Source organism: Carcharhinus amblyrhynchos, chromosome 14, assembly GCF_965287045.1.
Source record: "Carcharhinus amblyrhynchos chromosome 14, sCarAmb.v2.hapA, whole genome shotgun sequence".
Lineage (NCBI taxonomy): Eukaryota > Metazoa > Chordata > Chondrichthyes > Carcharhiniformes > Carcharhinidae > Carcharhinus > Carcharhinus amblyrhynchos.
The window spans coordinates 2,089,443-2,110,857 of NC_137337.1; the positions used below are offsets into that span (position 1 = coordinate 2,089,443).

The following is a 21,415-nucleotide window of genomic DNA, read 5'->3' on the forward strand; positions in this document are numbered from 1 at the left end:
ATAATGATCCATGTCTCAGTGCCAGCTCCTGTCCATGTACAGGACACACTATTATGGGTAGAGGTGTGTGTGTACCCGGGGTAAAGTGGTGACTGTTTTTGGGAGTCTGTGTATTTACTAGTGGAGATTGAACATTATATCCTGGGATTAGAAGGGGTGGACAATGGAAATGTCCGTTGACCTCGGGGAGGAATTTCTGGTATTGCTTGAGTGAGGCTGTAAAATCCCGCCCATTTTCTCCTCAGACAATTATCTAATTTTCTTTTAAAAGCCTTGATTGAAGTTCTCTCCACCACAATCTCAGGCAGTGTCTCCCAAATGCTAACCGCTCCCTCTGTGAGAAAGGATTTCCTCCTGCCGCTCCTGGTCAGTTGTCTTTAATGGATATCCTCTGTCTACTGTGTCCAGAGCCTTTCTGATTCTGTTCTCTCTCTGAACAGATTGAGAAACTTGCCAGTCGATTTCAGTCCGCCTCCAGTCAGATCCATGTGGAACCTTCTCCCGGTGTTAACTCCACACAGACAGTACCAACTCCGAGGAAAAGAAGAGCAAGCCGTGCAAAATGGAAGATGTCGACAAAGAAAGCCTTACTCCAGTGGGTTCAGGATAGGTCAACGTAAGGAGTTCAGATTGAAGGGTCATTGTGTGATTTCCACAAGAAATTAGAATCAAGCAGCACAGAAAGAGGCCATCTGCTGATCACAAGTGTGCTGACTCTTTGAAAGAGCTATCTGATTGGTTACAATTCTCCCGCCCTTTGTGCCGAGCGCTGTAAAATGTCCCCTTTCAGATGTACATTGTGTGTGATAAGGGAATGACCAATGTCCTGTGTTAGCTGAGAGTGGGAGCAAGGACTCCTTTTTTCCCCTCACTTGTGAGAGGGTTTTTTGAGATTTATAAAGGTCAATGCGCCATTTCAGTATTTCAGTAAATAAACTATTTACATACTGATTGCAAATAATTCAATCTGACAGGCTTCCTTGAGTGTAAACACAAAGAGAGTTAGGTTTTATTGTGCAAAAAAGGTAAACACATGGCCCAACTGGCGAAACACACATATACACACACATACACACGTGCACACACATACACACACACAGACACACACACACACGACACCCAGACACACATGCACGTGTGCACATACACACACACACACTCAGACACACACACACTCAGACACACATGCACAGGCACACACATGCACAGGCACACACATGCACTGGCACACACGCATATGTGCACCCACATAAACACACACACATGCATACACAAATACACACACACATATGTGCACACAGACACACAGTCAGTCACACTCACACAAACACACACAGACACACACATGCACACACACAGAAGACACCCAGACACTCATGCACACCCACGCGTGCACATGCATGCACACCCACGCGTGCACACACATGCACACCCACGCGTGCACACACATGCACACCCACGCGTGCACACACATGCACACCCACGCGTGCACACACATGCACACCCACGCGTGCACACACATGCACACATGCACATGTGCACACAAAGAGAGGAACCTTACTTTGGCCAGGTTAAGAGTGACCAATGAAAGGCAAATAAATAGAGCATTGACTGTTTATGAGTCCCTCTGTTGTTTGTACAGTTATTCAATGATGATCCCTTTCCCTGGAATCACTGTTTGGGAATTTTGAAGTTTTCAAGATGTTTCTGTCTGTCTGTCTGCAGTTCCCAGTGTAGAGTGCAGAGGAGGTTTACTAGGCTGATGCCGGAGTTGAGGGGGTTGAGCTATGAGGAGAGGCTGAATAAACTAGGCTTGTACTCGTTAGAGTTTAGAAGAATGAGGGGAGATCTCATTGAGACGTATAAGATGATGAATGGGATGGATAGGATAGAGGTGGAGAGACTCTTCCCGCTCAGAAAGGATAATAGGACTAGGGGGCACAGCTTCAAGATAAAGGGGGGCGGTTTAGAACGGAGTTGAGGAGGAACTTCTTCACTCAAAGGGTGGTGAATCTCTGGAATTCTCTGCCCGTTGAAGGGGTGGAGGCTACCTCGCTAAATATTTTTAAGACGTGGGTTGATGGGTTTTTGATAAGAGAGGGGATTAAGGGTTATGGGGAGAGGGCGGGAAAGTGGAACTGAGCCAAGACAGATCAGCCATGATCTTATTGAATGGCGGGGCAGGCTCGAAGGGCTAGATGGCCTACTCCTGCTCTTATTTCTTATGTTCTTATTAGAAGCAGGTGAGAGAGAGTGGAGCATGCAACCTGATTGCTGCCTTCAGCTGTTCTTCACACCGTTCCATTCAATGTCACTGTAACCAGCTGGCAGGTTACCATCACAGCCCTTCACAAGGGGGCTTCAGTGATGTGACAGCTGTTATTGGCACTCAGTTGAGAGTACTTCATGTTAATCAAGGAGCTTTGATCTCCCACTGTCTAAGCTATCAGTTACCATTGAAATATCTGCTTGCATCATGGGATTTGCCAGTCCTTTGTTTCTGGACGTTTCTGGAGTGGGAAATCTGTTGGCCCATTGTCCTTATGTTTTGTAGAGAGATCAGACATTGGCATGGAATCAGCCAATAGTCATGTCTCCTGGTAAATCCAGGCCCAAACATTTGCAGACTTGGCCAATCTGTAGGTTCGGTATCATTGCCTGGCAAAATTCTGTTTGAAGAAATTCAATATATACCTGAGCAGCCAATGAATCTAAAGGTTAATATTCCACATCTACATCACGCTGTTATGGTATCTGTTTCAGGAAACTGGATGTTAATGTCCAGAATTTCAGCACCAGCTGGAGAAATGGCCTAGCTTTCGTTGCCATTATCAACTCCCTTCGACCTGGTCTGCTCGACCCACAAGAGTTTAAATACAAGTCCAACAGAGAGAACCTGGAAAGGGTCTTCAAGGTGGCAGAGCAGGAGCTGAGGATACCCAGACTGTTGGAAGCAGAAGGTGAGAGCTAGTGGATAGAGAATCTGGCAGTCAAGCAGAGGTCAGGGTGAATGGGAGAGAGACAGAGAGCAAAAAGGTCAAGGAAAAGGAAACAGGGTGGTTTATGACATGGTTTTTATATGGAATAACAGACACCCAGGAGTGAGTTACAGACTGGAACCTAATCGAGGGGTTCGGGGTGGTTTATATATAGAATAACAGATACCCGGGAGTGAGTTACAGACTGGAATCTAATCGAGGGGTTCGGGATGGTTTATATATAGAATAACAGATACCCGGGAGTGAGTTACAGACTGGAATCTAATCGAGGGGTTCGGGGTGGTTTATATACAGAATAACAGATACCCGGGAGTGAGTTACAGACTGGAATCTAATCGAGGGGTTCGGAGTGGTTTATATATAGAATAACAGATACCCGGGAGTGAGTTACAGACTGGAATCTAATCGAGGGGTTCGGCGTGGTTTATATATAGAATAACAGATACCCGGGAGTGAGTTACAGACTGGAATCTAATCGAGGGGTTCGGGGTGGTTAATATATAGAATAGCAGATAACCGGGAGTGAGTTACAGACTGGAATCTAATCGAGAGGTTTGGATTATTTGTGTCATTCAGAGGTTCTGACGATTTATGAAGAATGTGAACTTTATGTAATTGAGGGTTTTGGTCAGATTATATAATTGAGGGGTTTTGTATATAATCCAGGGATTGGGAGTTTATATTATGAACGGGCTCATCAACATGATCTTTTCTTTCCCCAGATGTTGATGTCTGCAATCCCGATGAGAAGTCAATAATAACGTATGTGTCCCAATTCCTGCAGTATTCCAAGGAGCAGCTTGTACCCAGGGATGAACCAGACATACAAACACAACCTCACTGTTTGGTAATCAACCTTCTCCATGCTGGTTGAGAGTGCATGGTTCTACTTTACACATTGCCTGAATGATAACCGTGAGACACAGGGCTCTCCAAGATAAAACTCTCCAATATTATTGTTAATTTCTTGTTGATTATTCCCTCCGCAGTCTGAGAGGCTGAGGGTACATTTGTGCTGTGAGATTATTAGCCGGGGGGTCCAGAACCTGGCCCAGGAATGGGAACATAGGAGCAGGAGTAGGCCATTCAGCCCCTCAGGTCCACTCCGCCATCATTCAATAAGGTCATGGCTGATCAGTGGTCTAACCCCATGTATCTGCCCTTGGCCCATATCCCTTGTTACCCTGTTCAATAAAAATGTGTCTATCTCAGAACCAAACCTAACAATGGAAGCAGCATCCAGCACTGTTTGAGGAAGAGAGTTCCAAACCTCTCGCACTCTACGTGTAGATGTATTTTCTAACATCTCCCCTGAAATATGTGGCTCTAATGTTTAGATTATAGCCCCTAATTCTGGACCATTCAACCAGTGGAAACAGATTATCCTTATCCACCCAGTCCTTCACTAGAAATATTCTGTAGACTTCTATCATATACCCCTCAAACTTTTGAATTTGAGAGAATAAAGGCCTAATTTGTCTAATCTCTGTAACTTAACCCCTAAAGCCCGGGTATCAATCTTATAAACCTGAATTGAATCCAGAGACCATGCCCAGGAACCCAGAGGCTGTTTCCTGGATTCCAGAAGCTGGATTCAGGAATCCAGGGTTCGTGCCCAGGAATCCAGAGGCCGAGCCCAAGAATCCAGAGGCCATGTCCAGGAAAATCCAGAGGCTGGATTCAGGAATCCAGAGGCCGTAACTGGGAATCTAGAGGCTGATTCAGGAATCCAGGAAATCGCTGTTTGCTGGTCTAATTAAGTCTGAGTGTGTTGAGGTTACATGGGCAGTTGGGGAATTGTTATGGTCTGTAGTTGAAAGCCAACAGGTAAGTCTTGCTTCGTTGTGAATGCACAGCAGAGAAGGTGACCATTCAGCCCATCAAGCTGAAGGAGCTGTCTAGTTAATCCTAGCTCTTTCATCATAGACACACAAATTCTTTTAATTTACAAATTCAATTTCCTTTTTGAAAGTTACTATTGAGTCTGTTTTCATTGACCTTTCAGCAGCACATTCCAGATCAAACCAATCCCTGTGTAATTTATTTTCCATTTTGACCAATTAGCTTCAATCTTTGTTAAAGTTAAAGTTTACTTATTAGTGTCACAAATAGATTTGCATTAACACTGCAATGAGGTTACTGTGAAATTCCCCTAGTCGCCACACTCCGGTGCCTGTTTGGGTCAATACACCTAACCAGCACGTCTTTCAGACTGTGGGAGAAAACCAGAACACCTGGAGGAAACCCACGCAGACATGGGGAGAATGTGCAAACTCCATGCAGACAGTGACCCAAGCCGGGAATTGAACCCAGGTCTGAGGTGCTTCGAGGCAGCAGTGCTAACCACTGTGCCACCGTACAGCCCCTAAGGCCCCCAGGCCACTGGCCTTTGCCATTTTCTAACAGCACTTATGATGTGAACATTTTGATCAAATTTCCTCTTGGCTTTCTGTAAGATCTTGACATCCTTCTGAAAGTGTAGATCCCAGATAGCCGCAATAATTCAGCTAGGGTCTAATCCTCTTCATTTCTTCAGAGGCTTCTTCAACCTTATTGAGAATGTGTGTGATGATTTCATGGGATAAGAGGGACACAGTGATTGACCTCTCTGTCTCTCTTGTCTAGGTGGGCTCAGAAGAGCTGGGCACCAGGGTGTCAGAGAATGACCTCAAGAAGAACTTTGAAGAATCAAGGAGACAGATCAACACTTGCATTGAGGGAGCTGAGCTGTTCCTCAAAGATAGAGGGTCACCAGAGGAACTCATTACCAAGCACCAGGTAGAAACTCTCTTGCATGTCACCTTTGTCCATGAGCTGCCTTGGAGTTTTGTGCATAAGTTTCTGCTCTGACTCCATGAAACTTCAAAGAAGACTCATTGGTGCTGAAAATCCCAGGACTAAAGGGGTTAAATTTCAAACACAGATTTCCTGGACAAGGCTTGTATATTCTCGAGTATCGAAGATTAGGAAGTTGGCTAACTGAATTGTTTGAGGTGTTTAAAGAAGTTGGTGAGAAATGATTTTCTCTCGTGGGGATTGGAGAGTCCAGATTAAGGGGACAGAATCCCCTTGTGCAACACAGTGGCACAATGGTTAGCATTGCTGCCTCACACCAGGGACTGAGGCTTGATTCCCCGCTTGGGTCACTGTCTGCATGGAGTTTGCATGTCCTCCCAGTGTCTGCATGGGTTTCCTCCCACACTCCAACAATGTGCGGGTTAGGTGGATTGGCCATGTTGAATTGTCCCTTAGTGTCGGGGGATAAGCAGGGTAAATATGTGGGCTTATGGGGATAGGGCCTGGGTGGGATTGTGTTTGGTACAGACTTGCAAAATGCCTCCTTTTGCACTTAGGGATTTTATGATTCTAGTCTTAAAATTAGAAATATGTCAGGAAACAGAGGGGGCTGTGGAAATGTGGAACTCTCTCCCAAAAATTCTGTTCAATTGAAAATTTCAAAACTTAGATTGATAGATTTCTGTTGAATAAAAATATTAACAGAACCAAAGCAGGTGGATAGATTTAAGATACTGAGCAGTCATGGCTTGACTGAATGGTAGAGCAGGTTTGAGGGGCAGAATGGGCTCTTGTTGATTCCATGTAACAGACTTGAGGGGCTGAATGGCCTCCTTCTGTTCGTGTGTTGCTAACTCAGTGATTTGGGGTAGGTAAATTATGCTTGTAGTTATACTGAATCTTCAGTGTGCAAACGGTTGGCAGGGTCAGTGGACAATCACTTATCCCCCGCCGGCTGCATTTCCAGTGATTGTTAGTGAGTGGGCAGGGAGGAGTGAGGAGTTGGGAAGCAGATGTTTGGGTTGTAGGAGGTTGGAGGAATGAGAGAAGACAAGGGAGTGCATGTGCTATTTTGAATTCAGATTTCAGTCGTTATAAACAGTGATTTGGGGTTTCAGCAGGGACCTGCAGTCAGGTTCATTAACACACTGCTCTTCACAGGAAACAATCAAGAGTTTTAATTCTTCGATCCTTGAGCATTTTCTGGATGCAACAGATAAAATCAAAACTGTTTTAACCCCGCGGAGGATTCGGTCCGTTGTGGAAATGCGGGAGCAACTCTGCCAAAAATGGGAGGTGAGACCTTTGGTGAATCTTCATATTTTGACCAAAATGTTCTGGCTGTTCCCACCAATGGTGAAACCCTTGCCGTGGGTTTCCTGGCAATGGAGGGTGTAAACAACAGGAAAATGATGACAACCATGAGACTGACTGATCCCATCGCCAGCCGGTGGGGGTGGTGGTGGTGGCAGTGCTGGAATCCCACCCTTTGGATTCTGTGCGGAACTATTCCCACCAGTCACACGGATTGACAATTTAGATTTAGGCTTTTACATCCAATCAGAATGTACGCTTTGAACATTGACCCAAATCATTGAAAGCGTGTTTTGTGTCTTCACGATATCAAAAGTGTTTGACAGTTTATGAGATACTTTGTTGGGAAAATCATGTCTTTCAAAACTATATATTTTTTAAATATGGAAAGACATTGCATTATTTGGACACTTGGGAGCTGACCTGGAGTTCACCTGGACTTGGAGCAATCCTCCCCTCGCATACTTGAGGAAGATAGATTTGTTTTGAGTTGTTAACAAGTTGTGGGGAAGAAGTCTGAAAGGCAGAGGCCAGTGACATTCTGGGAATCTGTGGCAGGGACAAGTTTTCTGTTTTGAACCTGTTTGTTTTTGAAATCAATCTTATTGGGCAGTAAGCTGAACTCTGAGTTCGTTGAAAGAGCCTGGTTAAAGTCTCTTTTGTTCTGAATACCAGCAGAGAAGGGAAACAATTTTGATAAGTAAACTGAACTTTTAAATTAATATTATGGTCTGTGAAATAGTGGGTCTAGATAATCTGCGCACTCCTCCCATCCCTGTGCGTAACAATCCATTGAAGTTAATCACACACAGTTTAAATGTAGGAAACATGACAACTAATTTGCACACAAGATCCCACAAACTGCAGCCTGCTAAGGCTCAGCACTCTGCTTTTAGTTGGTTCAGGATGAATAATGGCTCTTTCTTAGAAATAGCATCATGGGATATTATATCCACTTCAAGGGCAAACAGTGTTTTGGTGCAACACTCATCCAAAGATAGCACCCATAATAGTGCAGCACTCCATAAGTACTGCATAGAGAATGTCACCCTGGATTATGTACTCAAGTCTTTGGAGTGGGACCTGAACCTGCAACTTTCTGAACCAGAAATAAGAGTGCGACTCACCAAACCACACCTAACACCAGTAGGAGTTGGGTGAATTCAAAGTTACAGTAAAGAGATGAGGGGGCACATTTTCCCATTCTGCCCACCATGGGAATCATAGCAGGTGAGGGTTGGACCATGGAACGGTCCGTTGACCTCGGGCGGAATTTTCTGGTTTTGGCGTGAGCGCAGTTGGAAAGTCCTGCCCGAGGTGTTGACATGAGCACACCTTTTGAAGAAAATATGAACAAAGCTCTGCTGGAAGATCAACAGATGGACAAAAATAAAGGTCTTGTTTAGGCCACACGAAGAGCAATCTGGACTCCATGAGGATATCAAGACTCTGGGGGATGTGCAAAGACCGATGGACGAAAGTGATATAGAACTGAGAAGTTACTAATATCAGGAAAGATTGAACATACTAGGGATCTTTTCTCTCGAAAACAAAAGCTGAAGTCAGTATGATCAAACATGTTTGATAGGGTAGATGTGGAGAAGATATTTCCACTTGTGTGGGAGACAAAACTGGGGTCCACAAGTATAAGACAGTCACTGATAAACTGAATGGGGAATTCAGGAGAAACTTTACCCAAACAGTGGAACTCTTGGTGAACTGTGTTGATAGATTCAGGTAAGGAATAGAAGGATATGTTGGTGGGTAAAGAGGGTGGGAAGAGATTCGTGTGGACCAGGAACAGCAGCGTGGACCTTTTGGAACATTCCTGTGTAATTTTGCAGAGAAAAAGCACATGATTTGAATTGCATTTTGATTTATGTTTCAGGTGGTACAGTCAGCAGTTAATTCACAACTACTTCAGCTGAAGTTTGAGATGGAACACAATAAATTTACTGAGGCCCTTCAAGAGTGTGAGAAACAGTTGGCAATGGACAGTTCCCCCCTGCAGTCCCATCCTGCAGGGCACCAGGTACTTTCACTCTCATCTGGGCTATGGGGGCAGGACTCACTCTGCGGTACCAGCATGTCTCCACCTCTCCCTGGGCTAGTTGTGTCCAATGTTGAACTCTTGGGATAAGACAGAGGGGGATTTAGATTTAGTTCTTCATCGCTGAGATTATTTTGTTTCTCCCCAGGTGTTCTTTTGTGAAGACAGCAGTTTGATGCGAACCAATCAACATCTGTCAGTGATGAGGCAGCTGTGTGAGAACATGTCCGGTGACAGGGATGATGCTGAAATCAGAAAGGCCAAACTCCAGGCTTGTGAGCATCGTAAGACTGAATTGGAAGAACGAGCCCATGAGAGGCTGTCCGGGCTTCATGACTCAGTTGGGTCACCTTTAACAGGGTTAGTACCAATTCTAGAATCTCCACTAGTGATTTGATACGCTGGAGGCAGAATTTTACCGGCATGCTGTCCGAGGTTCGTACAATCCTACCCAGGGCTAATAGAGAATGCCGTTTTCCGAGCCTCGTCTGCTCCTGGAATTAGGGCGGATGTGCCGGTAAAATTCCGGCCAGAGTGTTGTGTTCAGTCATTGCAGAGGGCAGCTACAAGTCAATCACCTTGTTGTGGGACTGGTGTCACAGATCAGCTCAGACTGGGTCAGGGTGATAGATTTGCCCTAAAGTGAACCTTTTGGGTTTCTACAACAATCCAATAGCTTCATGGTCACTTTTCCTGAAGCTAAATTTTCCTCAGAGATTGTTTAAAACTGAATTCCAAATTCTCACCAGACTTGTGTTCAACTGGTCCAGAAAAGGAATGGATCAAACAGAGAGGCAGCTTAGTGTTCTGTGATAAAGAGAGTTTATATCAATTGTTTTAATTCAGTTAGAAACTCCAAAGTGTTTTATGAAGTCCATCTGGATTGTACATTTTACACTTTGAATGTGGCTAGGATAAGCGTGAGATGCTTCACTTCAGGTATGATTGCAATGACCCATTAGGGAGCTGTTATCAAAGTTTATTTAAGAATATAGTTAACATGTATAGAAGAAAAGTAGCAAGAACTTTTATCAATTATAAACAAGGAACAAAAACAATTATGATAATCGTATAATCCTTAACAAATATCTAAAATGTTCCAATCAAACAAAACTTCCCATAGACAAAAAAAATCCTCCCATAGGTTTATCATAGCAAAAACCACTGCTCAAGTGATACTGGGGCTGAATCCTTTGGATGAATGCTGCAGTTCTCTTGATACACATACAGACAAGGTTGGAGTCAGAACAGTTTCCCAGAACACCAGGGAGAGATTCTGGTTGAGCCACCAACAGCAGATTCTCTACTCCAGGAAGGCAAGAAGCCTTACTTTCAGCTAACTAGCAGAATTTCCAAAACCAGGGAGAGAGAAATGCTTCTTTTCAGTTTGCTGTCCTTTCTAAACTAAAACTGCTGCCAGCCAAAACTGAAAATGAAACCTTAAATTGACTGGGAAGGAAAAAAACTGTCCAAAACACAGGAGCTGGAATTCTACCAAAAAAATTCTAAGGGTCAAATTTGCATGAAAACTGAAGTAATTCATGCTGTTTTTTCAGTGAAAGTTCAGAGAAGAATCTCCCAAATCTGTATTCACTGCAGAGATCACCACTGTGAATCTCATTATAAAGCTGTGGGTTGGGCTTATTCCTACTGGAGAGGCCAGTAGCGTAGTGTGAATGGTCCAGTGCGCATGCACCGATCTGTCAGTGCTGAGATCAGTGCATGCTTAGTGGCTCCGCACTGCTGGCCTCCCAATTACTGGCCAGCCCTGCAATCCCTGCATTGCCAGCTCTCCGAGCCCCCCTCCAACAGCCCGATCGCTGGCCCCCAACCATGTCTGGGCCAGCCCGAAGCCCCCCCCCACCCCGAATCTCCGCCCCAATAGTAACCGTTCCGCAGTCCCGATATCCCCCACAGCCCCAACCCTTCCAGCAGGCTGATTCCCCATCTACCCCAGCCCACCCCCAATCACTGGCCTCCCTCCTTTCCCCACCAATCCTGTCTGCAGAGTGGCAGTGGGATCCCTGACACCCACCGATCACTCCACCAGGCCCTGCCTCCAAAAGGCCTTGCCCCCATAAGCCCTGCCCCCTTGACACTGTCCCATGCGCAATGGGCACTGCCAATGTGTCCCCTGGCCATTGGCACTTTGTCCCTTGGACAGTGCCAGGATGCCCAGTCTGGCATTGCCAGAGTGCCTTTCCCAGGTGGCATCCCCCCACTGCCCGACCCTCTGGGGGGCACAATTTCCCCTCCTTACTCCAGCGGGGCTGGGCTGCTAGTTCCCCGAAAGTGGAGAGCTACTGTACTCCGTGCTGGTGTGAAGTACTCTGGTGGGGGCGGGGGAGGGGGGGGGGGGTGATGCTAGCAGGCCTAGAGATTTCAGGCCTGGGTCTGCTAATTTTCATTTCAATGAAATTCAGATTGATGTGTAAATGATTTCCGTGCCTCCCGGCTGATTTCTGGTGCGGAGCTGGTGCCTCCGGAAGTCTGGCACTGGGAGACACTATCACGGCAGGAACACATGCATGAATCCTATGAATTGGCTGGTGTGAGAATCTCCCAGCCCGCTTGGGATAGGAGAATCGTGGCCATGACCCTATTCATATCAATGCAGGGTCATAAAAGATCCCAGAGTGAAAATACCAAAGCCCATTTAAGTAGCAATAAAAGGAATTCTCAAGACAAGCTGGTGCCACAATGAAAAAACTGTAGCTGTGAGAGCTGCAAGGGACATGATTTAAAAAAAATCTCTTAAAGGAACACTAACTTCACACAGGCAAGGACTATTAGACAAGGGGTATTATGTTGATCGTCAACTTCACTTCCACATGTTGATGTTCTGCATAAAACCAGAACAAGATAAAGGAATTGGGCTCCCCCACCCCTCCCCATGGGGTGGTCCAGAGTTTCGAGAACTTCATTCAATGAACAGCATGATTGAGTCAGTGAGGGGAAGAAGGGGTTAAAGTTCATGACCTTGTGAGTTGACACCTGGCAGCAAATTACTGATTGGTAATGGAAATGGCCACCCTTCCATCTATTCCCAACTCTGTTGCATTGATCCTCTGCCTCAGCTCATCTGCTGCTGAAACTCTCACTCACACCTTCCTTTCCTCTGGACTCCTCTCTCCCAATCAACTCTGGGCTACTCGCTCACATTTTAACCTTTGTGAACTTGAGCTCATCCAAATCTCTTTTGCCCATGTCCTTGCTCATATTGAATCCTGTTTATCCATTCCCCTGTGCTCACCAGAGATCCAGAAATTCCCTTACTTCAACATTCTCACTATTGTTTTGAAATCCCTCTGTAGTCATGCCCTGTCTCCATCTCTGTAATCCCTCTATGGACATGCCCTCTCCCCATTTCTGTAAACCCTTGTGGCCATGCCTTCTGCCCATTCTCTGCAATCCCCTATTGGCCATGCCCTCTCCCCATTTCTGCAATCTTCTCAGGCCTCAGAGCTCTCTCAGATCCCTGTGTTCCTCTATGTCTGGCCTCTTGTGTATCCTCATTTTTAATCATTGCACCATTGGCTACACGCCTTCAGCTCCCTGGTCCCTAAGCTCTGGAATTCCCACTCTGCATCGCTCTCTGGAATTCCCACTCTAAACTTCTCTGGAGTTCCCACTCTGCATCCCTCTCTGGAGTTCCCACTCTGCATCCCTCTCTGGAGTTCCCACTCTGCATCCCTCTCTGGAGTTCCCACTCTGCATCCCTCTCTGGAGTTCCCACTCTGCATCCCTCTCTGGAGTTCCCACTCTGCATCCCTCTCTAGAGTTCCCACTCTGCATCCCTCTCTGCCTCCTTTGAAACGTTCCTTAAAGCCTGCCCCTTTGACCAAGTGTTTAGTAATTGACCCCATTATCTCCTTATGTGGTTCAGTGTTGATATTTTGTTTAAAAACATTCCCATGATGTGGTTTTGGGAGGTTTCAGTGTTCATGGTGCTGTATAAATACAAGTTGTTTTTGTTCCTCCTCCTTGTAACAGTCTTCCTTGCTTTGAGGTTTGGCTGGAAAGAAGTCAAAGTTTCTTTATTAGTCACAAGTAAGGCTTACATTAACACTGCAATGAAGTTACTGTGACATTCCCCTAATCACCACATCTGGTGCCTGTTCAGGTCAATGCACCTTACCAGCATGTCTTTCAGAATGTAGGAGGAATCCGGAGCACCTGGAGAAAACCCATACAGACACGGGGAGAATGTCCAAACTCCACACAGTTAGTGACCCAAGCCGGGAATCGAACCCGGGTCTCTGGCGCTGTGAGGCAGTAGTGGTAACCACTGTGCTACTGTGCTGCCGGACATTGCTAGTGTGTGCTCTCAGACGGTAATGACTGTGTAATTGTCAATTTAACAGGGAATTAAAGACAGACTGTCCAAGTGGAACAGATCAAGGTGAGGCTGGAACAAGACAGAGACCTACTCAACAGCTAGCAAGTGAAACAGTGTGGCACGAGAGTCTGGGGAGTGAGGATTCAGCTCAGTCAGTGACAAAGGCCAGTGCAACTTCCACAGAAACAAGAACAGCAGAACCCAACAGCAACATCCTGACCGACACTCCGCCAGGAGAAATTCCTGGGCAAAGCAGGGAATGGATTGGAATCAGAATCCAGGAACCTGAGAGAGACGATCAAACTCAATCTGCACCAAAAGAGACGCCAACTAGAAAGCTCCAGAGTGATTGGCTAGAAAGAAGGGACTGTCACCAGCCAGTGACACACTGTCTGATAGGTGAAGAGCCTCTTCCTGCTGGACTAGGAGAATGCTCTGGTTCAATGAGCTCTGTGTTTCAGAGGGGAGAAGGCATAGCTCCTAACCTACCAAGAGAAGACTTTGTTGAATTACAAACACAGTCTTTGACTGTTGAGGAACGAGACACTGACCAGGCTAGGGGCACTTATGCTCAGTTGGTTGCAGTGTTCCCAAGAGAAGAAGGTGTTGCTTTAGCAAGCCAGGATTCTAGTCAATGGGCCAAAGGCCTCTTTACTGGAGAACATGAGGGAGACAGATCTCCAATAGTCTCCAACATCACACACTTAAGAGAAGAGTCCCCGGGTGGCCAAGGCCAAGGGGACATCCCACCCAGAGTCGGGTCAGCACCATTAGGGCCTGTATTTCCCCGTGAGCAACACCAAGCTGATCCCCAAACAGGAGAGTTTTCTACTCAGTTACAGACAGAGAGAACAGAATGGGAAGTACAAGTTATTACTCAAACTAAAGAGGCACCTGCTCAAATGGTTATGACTTTGAGTGATCAACAGCAGGCCGTGTATCCAACAACAGAATGCATTGATCAGCTCAGCAAGGGGGTCCTGAGTGAAGAATTCAGTTTGACAGAAAAAGCTCAGGGTGAAGACCTGACTGTGCATCAGAAAGGGTCCCTGAGTGTGGATGAGCAGGCTGACAGGTCAATAGGACAGGAATTGTCAGCAACAATGCAAGGCCAATCAGGTCAGACTTACAGCAGAGAGAGTTTGAGGGGAGGAGACTGGGGTGAAGATCTCACTCTGTTTGAAGGAGAGTCTCTGATTGAAGCAAAGCAGAGCAGCACTCAGATGATGCAGGGTTCACTGGCCTGTGCAACACTGAAGCTGACGGAATTCAGTCCAGGGAGCGATCCAACTGGCTCCCAAGAGAGGGGTCGAGAAACAAAGGACATTCCTCATTCAGAGGAAGAGCTTTCAATGGATCAAAGGCAGATTTTGGGTCCTCCCAGAGTGGATTCCACTGAAATCACAGAAATTCCCTTGACAGAGGCAGAGCAGACTGGCAGACAGAGCAAACAAACCTCTGACCCACTGGCAGCAGGGACTGGAAAACCCCCGGATCAGGGATCAGTCAGAGCGAACTCAGAATTCCTGGGGGAGCAGTTTCTCAGTGACACAGCTCAGCTCGATGGTCCAGAAAGGAAACAGTCCGCTGGATCAAATGAAAAGTCTGTCAGTAGTGATCTGCAGGATGGCAATTCACTGGGACTGGATTCAGTGCAACTGGTAAAAGTCACACAGGACAAATCAGAGCAGTCTAAGATCACAGCGAGTTTGACTTGTGGAGAACAGGATGAAGGTTCCCAGATTGCAAGAGAACGGACCAACTCCAGAACAATGGAGCATTCAGTCATCTGGGAGAGTGAGAGGCTGAGGGAAGAGGAACAAGCAGGTGGCACAGGGAGAGAGGAGTGCGCTCCTTCTGAGAGACAACTGGCTGAGAAAGAACTGTCCCATGGTCCATGCAGAGAGGATTCTGAGCAGTTACCCATCACTGAGCAATCCCAGATCCACACAGAGGAAAGAGTGAACACGCTGCAGTTCCTGAGGGGACAAGGGCCTGATTATAGCCTACCCAGGCAGCCTGTCCATCAATTAGTCGGAGATACTCAGAGTGAACGACACCAATCTCCAACTAAAGACACCTTTGCTCAGTATATCCCAGAATGTTTGTGTGAACAAGAGCTGAGAGGCAGAGCGGAAACAGAAAGCATTGTTCAACTTGCAGAAGACCATTTAATTGGAATAGATCAGACTCAGTTAGGGAAATCATCTCCAGTTGGAGATGATGAATTTGACCATCAAACAATGGAGAATTCTGGTCAGTTGCCAGGACAGATCCTGAGTGGAGAAATCCAGGTTTGGGGCCTACCAGGAGGGGATTCTGAGGAGTTAATCCCAGAATCTCTCGGTGGACAAGAAACTGACACTGACCTTACAACAGAAGAGTCTGTTCGATCCGGAAGAAAGCATTTGATGGGGCAAGAGCTGATGGGCCGAGAAAGAGGGGATATTTCTCAATTAGGAAAAGAGCTCCAGACTGGTAAAGGCCAGGCTTTGGGCCTACTCGGATTGGATTCTACAGAAACTGTCCTGAGGGAGGGAGAGCAGGACAGGAGCACAAGCACAGGGTCCACAGTCCGATTGGTGACAGTGGGTCTGAGTGGACAACTCCAAGATCAGGGCCTAACCATGGAAGATTCAGCAGCTCTGGCAAGAGAGCCTCTGAGTGGGAGAGGCCAGGCTGGTGTCCAAGTGAGGGAAGGCTCTGGATCAGTGAAAGAATCTCTGAGTGGAGAGAGTCAGTCTGAGAGTCCAATAGTTCCGGATTGTGTGCCATTGACAATAACAACTCAGGGCCAACCAGATGAGACCGAGACTCGGGATAGTTTGACTGGAGGAAAACAGGGTGAAGATCTGAATCAGTCTGAAGAAGATTCTCTGATTGGAGCAGAGCAGATTGACAGCCCAACAATGGAAGATTCTGGAAACCAGGGAACAGCAAATAGTGAACACGAGCAGACAGGTGGCACAGGGAGGGAGGAGGGCGCTCCTTCTGAGAGACAATTGGCTGAGAAAGAACTGTCCCATGGTCCATGCAGAGAGGATTCTGAGCAGTTACCCATCACTGAGCAATCCCAGATCCACACAGAGGAAAGAGTGAACTCGCTGCAGTTCCTGAGGGGACAAGGGCCTGATTATAGCCTACCCAGGCAGCCTGTCCATCAATTAGTCGGAGATTCTCAGAGTGAACGACACCAATCTCCAACTAAAGACACCTTTGCTCAGTATATCCCAGAATGTTTGTGTGAACAAGAGCTGAGAGGCAGAGCGGAAACAGAAAGCATTGTTCAACTTGCAGAAGACCATTTGATTGGAATAAATCAAACAGAAAGCAGACCCATGGGGGAGAGTCAGAAATTGTCAGCAGCGTCTGTGAGTGAAAGAGAATTGACTGAAGGCCAAACACAACACAATCTCCCTCAGTTAGGGAAATCATCTCCAGTTAGAGATGATGAATTTGACCATCAAACAATGGAGTATTCTGGTCAGTTGCCAGGACAGATCCTGAGTGGAGACACTCAGGTTTGGGGCCTACCAGGAGGGGATTCTGAGGAGTTAATCCCAGAATCTCTCGGTGGACAAGAAACTGACACTGACCTTACAACAGAAGAGTCTGTTCGATCCGGAAGAAAGCATTTGATGGGGCAAGAGCTGATGGGCCGAGAAAGAGGGGATATTTCTCAATTAGGAAAAGAGCTCCAGACTGGTAAAGGCCAGGCTTTGGGCCTACTCGGATTGGATTCTACAGAAACTGTCCTGAGGGAGGGAGAGCAGGACAGGAGCACAAGCACAGGGTCCTCAGTCCGATTGGTGACAGTGGGTCTGAGTGGACAACTCCAAGATCAGGGCCTAACCATGGAAGATTCAGCAGCTCTGGCAAGAGAGCCTCTGAGTGGGAGAGGCCAGGTTGGTGTCCAAGTGAGGGAAGGCTCTGGATCAGTGAAAGAATCTCTGAGTGGAGAGAGTCAGTCTGAGAGTCCATTAGTTCCGGATTGTGTGCCATTGACAATAACAACTCAGGGCCAACCAGATGAGACCGAGACTCGGGATAGTTTGACTGGAGGAAAACAGGGTGAAGATCTGAATCAGTCTGAAGAAGATTCTCTGATTGGAGCAGAGCAGATTGACAGCCCAACAATGGAAGATTCTGGAAACCGGAAACACGGCCTATCCAGGCAGGCTCTTCCTCAGTTAGGAGAGTCTCAGAGTGAACAATACCAGTTACTAACTGGAGCATTTTCTGCTTCATATACATCAGAGTCTGTGAGTGAACAAGAGCAGACAGACAGAGCAGTAACAGAGAAAACACAACATAGCAGCCCCTATCTGTCTGAACAGCAACCATTGCATAGCGAAGTTTCTCTGCATGGTCCAGAGAGGTTTGTTGAGCCGCAAAATGGAAAGTGTACGCAGTTAGTGGAAAAGGCTATGGTTTGGGAGGAGCATGCGAACCTGCCTTTGGCTGAGTCTGCACGAGTGCTGCAACTGGGAGAAGATCAGGCTGGTGAGCTAGAAAGAGACAATTTTCGTCATAGAATATCATTGTCTCTGAGTGCCAAACAAACAGAACATTCTGCTCAATCAACAAGGTTCTCTCCAAATGTAGAGGAGCGAGTAAAGGCTAATCCCACAGCCACACTTGGCAGACAATTACCTGGAGACCACTTAACGCAGCAAGGTGCAGATCCAGCTGGCAAGGAGTCGCTAACCGTCGAAGCTTGCTCCATCGTGGATTCTTCAGAACCGTTAATTGAGTCTCTGGATGTCAGTAACCTGCCTGGTAACCAAGCAAAGGAGGATTCTTCAGCCTGGAGAACTGAACAGGTACCTCATTTCACAATTTACCAACCAAATACTTGCCAAAGTCCATAGAACAGGATCCCTACAATGCAGAACGAGGCCATTCAGCCCATCTGGTCTGCGCTAACTCTCTGACTGAGCATCTTGCCCAGGCCCACCCCTCTTCCCTATCCCCATAATCTCACACATTTAGTCTGCTAATCTCCCTAATCTACATACATGGGACACTAAGGGACAATTCAGTAAGGCAATCCACCTAACCCGCACATCTTTCGGACTATGGGAGGAAACCGGAGCATCCAGAGGAAACCCATGCAGACACGGGGAGAATGTACAGACTCCACACAGACAGTGACCCAAGTCTGGAATTGAACCCAGGTCCCTGGTGCTATGACACAGCAGAGGTAACCACTGTGCCACCCTTAACAGTTAACAGCGTTAACTGAGAAATTAAACTTGGGGACCCTTTCATATAAGTGTCTCTTTAATGTGTAAAATGTATAGTGGTAATTTTTGATACCTTGCTTTGGAGGAATAATTCTTGCCCACACCATTGTATTTTCTGTTGTCATGGGCCGCCATTCTTCTGAATGATTTCTGAGTGCTGATGTCAGCTGGAAAATCAGTGAGTTTCCCGCTGGCATTGGCAATGCTACTGAGGTGAGATTCAATGACTTTGAATCTGATGAACACGCCCCAGACCAGGCCAAACACGGCAGGTGTGTGAGTCGCCCCAGTCACTGATTAACTGTTCATTCAGCAACACTTCCTGCTTTTCCTTGTCTTGGAATAACTGGAGGGAGAACACCCCAGTCTCACATCAATGCAGGATGCTTTTCATATTGTATCTTTTGGAGTTATAACTGGGGATTTGCCTCTGACAGTGCAGGAAGAACTGAGAAAAATCACTGAAGCCTGAAACTGAACCGCTCCCCAAAAATTTAATAGATCACAAGACTAATTAGATGTTGTCAATCTCAAATCTGAGATCTAATTGAATCAAACCTGTCGTTTTCCCCATGACAACCGCATCTCAGTGACTATCTTTCACACATATCCATGTGCTGTGATGGCCACAGGGAATTGTCAATAGATCTCCCCATGGGCCTCGTAGAATATGAGACTCCCTATTAGGCAAGTGGAGGCTCGCTCACTAGGGAAGGAGCAGCAGGGGTGGGGGTATAACATCAGCTGGCTCCACCCAGGTTGCCAGTCGAAGGACTTGGGCTGACCTGTGCACTGTGGCCACTTTAAGCACTTTGTAAATAAAGGGTGATGGTGAAGGAAGAGTGACCACAGTGGGATTAATACACCATGATAATAGAATGAAGTGTAATTGTGAAATTATACCCAGTGCAGGAGACAAAGAGAACTAGGGCTAGATCATTCGGCTCTCCCTCAGAGTTATCATGTTTGGATTCGGTTTGTTACTCTCTTTAAACTGACAATAATCCTCCTTGGAGTTTCCCACTCAATTCAGAGAGATTGAAAACATCCCGTGTGTCTTGTTTCCTTCCTTCATTTAGGAGTTTGCTGGATTTGCGAACTTGGGTTTGGTGGATCTCAGTGAAAGAGGACAGCAGGATAAAGAGACTCAAGAGGTGGAAGATCCGAACATGGCAGAGAGTGAAGAGCAGGAGAACAGTATAGACACAGGAAATGACGTTTCAGAAAGGTATTTCACATTCCGTATACAGAGTAAGGTCATAGTGGCATAATGGCATTGTCACTGGACAAGCGACCCAGGGTAATACTCTGGAAACCCGGGTTCAAATCCCACTATGGCAGTTGGTTATTCAATTAAAAAGATCTGGAATTCTAATAATGACCATGAAACTGTTCTTGATTGTTGTCAAAACCCATCTGGTAGGAAATCTGCTGTCCTTACCTGGCCTGGTCCACATGTAAGTCCAGATCCACATCAATGTGGTTGACTCTTAATTGCCTCTTAATGTAAATGTGAGGTTATTCACTTTAGAAGCAAAAACAAGAAGGCAGATTACTACCTGAATGGCTGTAAATTGGGAGAGGGGAGCGTGCAGTGGGACCTGGGTGTCATTGTCCACCAGTCACTGAAGGTAAGCATGCAGGTGCAGCAGGCAGTAGAGAAGGTAAATGGTTTGTTGGCTTTCATTGCGAGACGTTTTGAGTACAGGAACAGGGATGTGTTGTTGCAATTATGATGTGGAGATGCCAACACTGGACTGCGGTAAACACAGTAAGAAGTCTTACAACACCAGGTTAAAGTCCAACAAGTTTATTTGGTAGCAAAAGCCACTAGCTTTCGGAGCACTGCTCCTTCATCAGGTGTGTGGGAATTCTGTTCATAAACAGAGCATATAAAGACACAAACTCAATTTACAAAATAATGGTTGGAATGCAAGTCTTTACAGGTAATCAAGTCTTTAAGATACAGACAATGTGAGTGGAGAGAGGGTTAAGCACAGGTTAAAGAGATGTGTATTGTCTCCAGCCATGACAGTTAGTGAGATTTTACAAGCCCAGGCAAGTCATGGGGGTTACAGATAGTGCGACATGAACCCAAGATTCTGGATGAGGCCGTCCTCATGTGTGTGGAACTTGGCTATCAGTCTCTGCTCAGCGACTCTGCGCTGTTGTGTGTCATGAAGGCTGCCTTGGAGAATGCTTACCCGAAGATCAGAGGGCAAATGCCCATGATGTTGTTGCAATTACACAGGCCCTTGGTGAAGACACATCTAGAATGAAGTTATGTGTAGTTTTGGTCTCCTTTTCTGAGGAAGGATATTTTTGCTCTCGAGGGAGTGCAGTGAAGGTTTACGGGCTGATTCCAGGGATGGCGGGACTGATGTATGAGGAGAGATTGACTAGGTTAGGATTGTTTTTGCTGGAGTTCAGGCGAATGAAGGGGGATCTCATAGAGACTTGACAGGACAGATGCAGGGAAGATGTTCCTGATGGTGGGGGAGTCCAGAACCAGGAGTCACAGTCTAAGGATACACGCTTGACCATTTAAGACGGAGGTGAGGAGACATTTCTTCACCCAAAGAATTCATTATCACTGGAAGTAGTTGATACCAAAACACTGAATGTATTCAAGAGGCGGCTGGGTATGGCAGTTGGGGTGAATGGGGTCAAA

At 46.4% G+C, this 21,415-nt stretch overlaps 1 protein-coding gene across 6 annotated transcripts in view; it reads left to right on the forward strand.

The window, feature by feature from the left end:
- LOC145352383 (nesprin-2-like) overlaps positions 1-21,415 on the forward strand; it is a 243,402-nt gene that overhangs the window by 37,327 nt on the left and 184,660 nt on the right. For 5 of the 6 annotated variants that reach the window (XM_080202157.1, XM_080202160.1, XM_080202159.1 and 2 more), the window contains 9 exons: positions 441-616; positions 2,764-2,960; positions 3,722-3,846; positions 5,625-5,777; positions 6,957-7,091; positions 8,998-9,141; positions 9,308-9,519; positions 13,524-18,321; positions 19,824-19,972. In XM_080202157.1, the coding sequence (XP_080058283.1) occupies positions 441-616; positions 2,764-2,960; positions 3,722-3,846; positions 5,625-5,777; positions 6,957-7,091; positions 8,998-9,141; positions 9,308-9,519; positions 13,524-18,321; positions 19,824-19,972 (6,089 nt within the window). The remainder of the gene's footprint in view (positions 1-440; positions 617-2,763; positions 2,961-3,721; positions 3,847-5,624; positions 5,778-6,956; positions 7,092-8,997; positions 9,142-9,307; positions 9,520-13,523; positions 18,322-19,823; positions 19,973-21,415) is intronic. The other variant, XM_080202163.1, reaches the window with a different exon arrangement.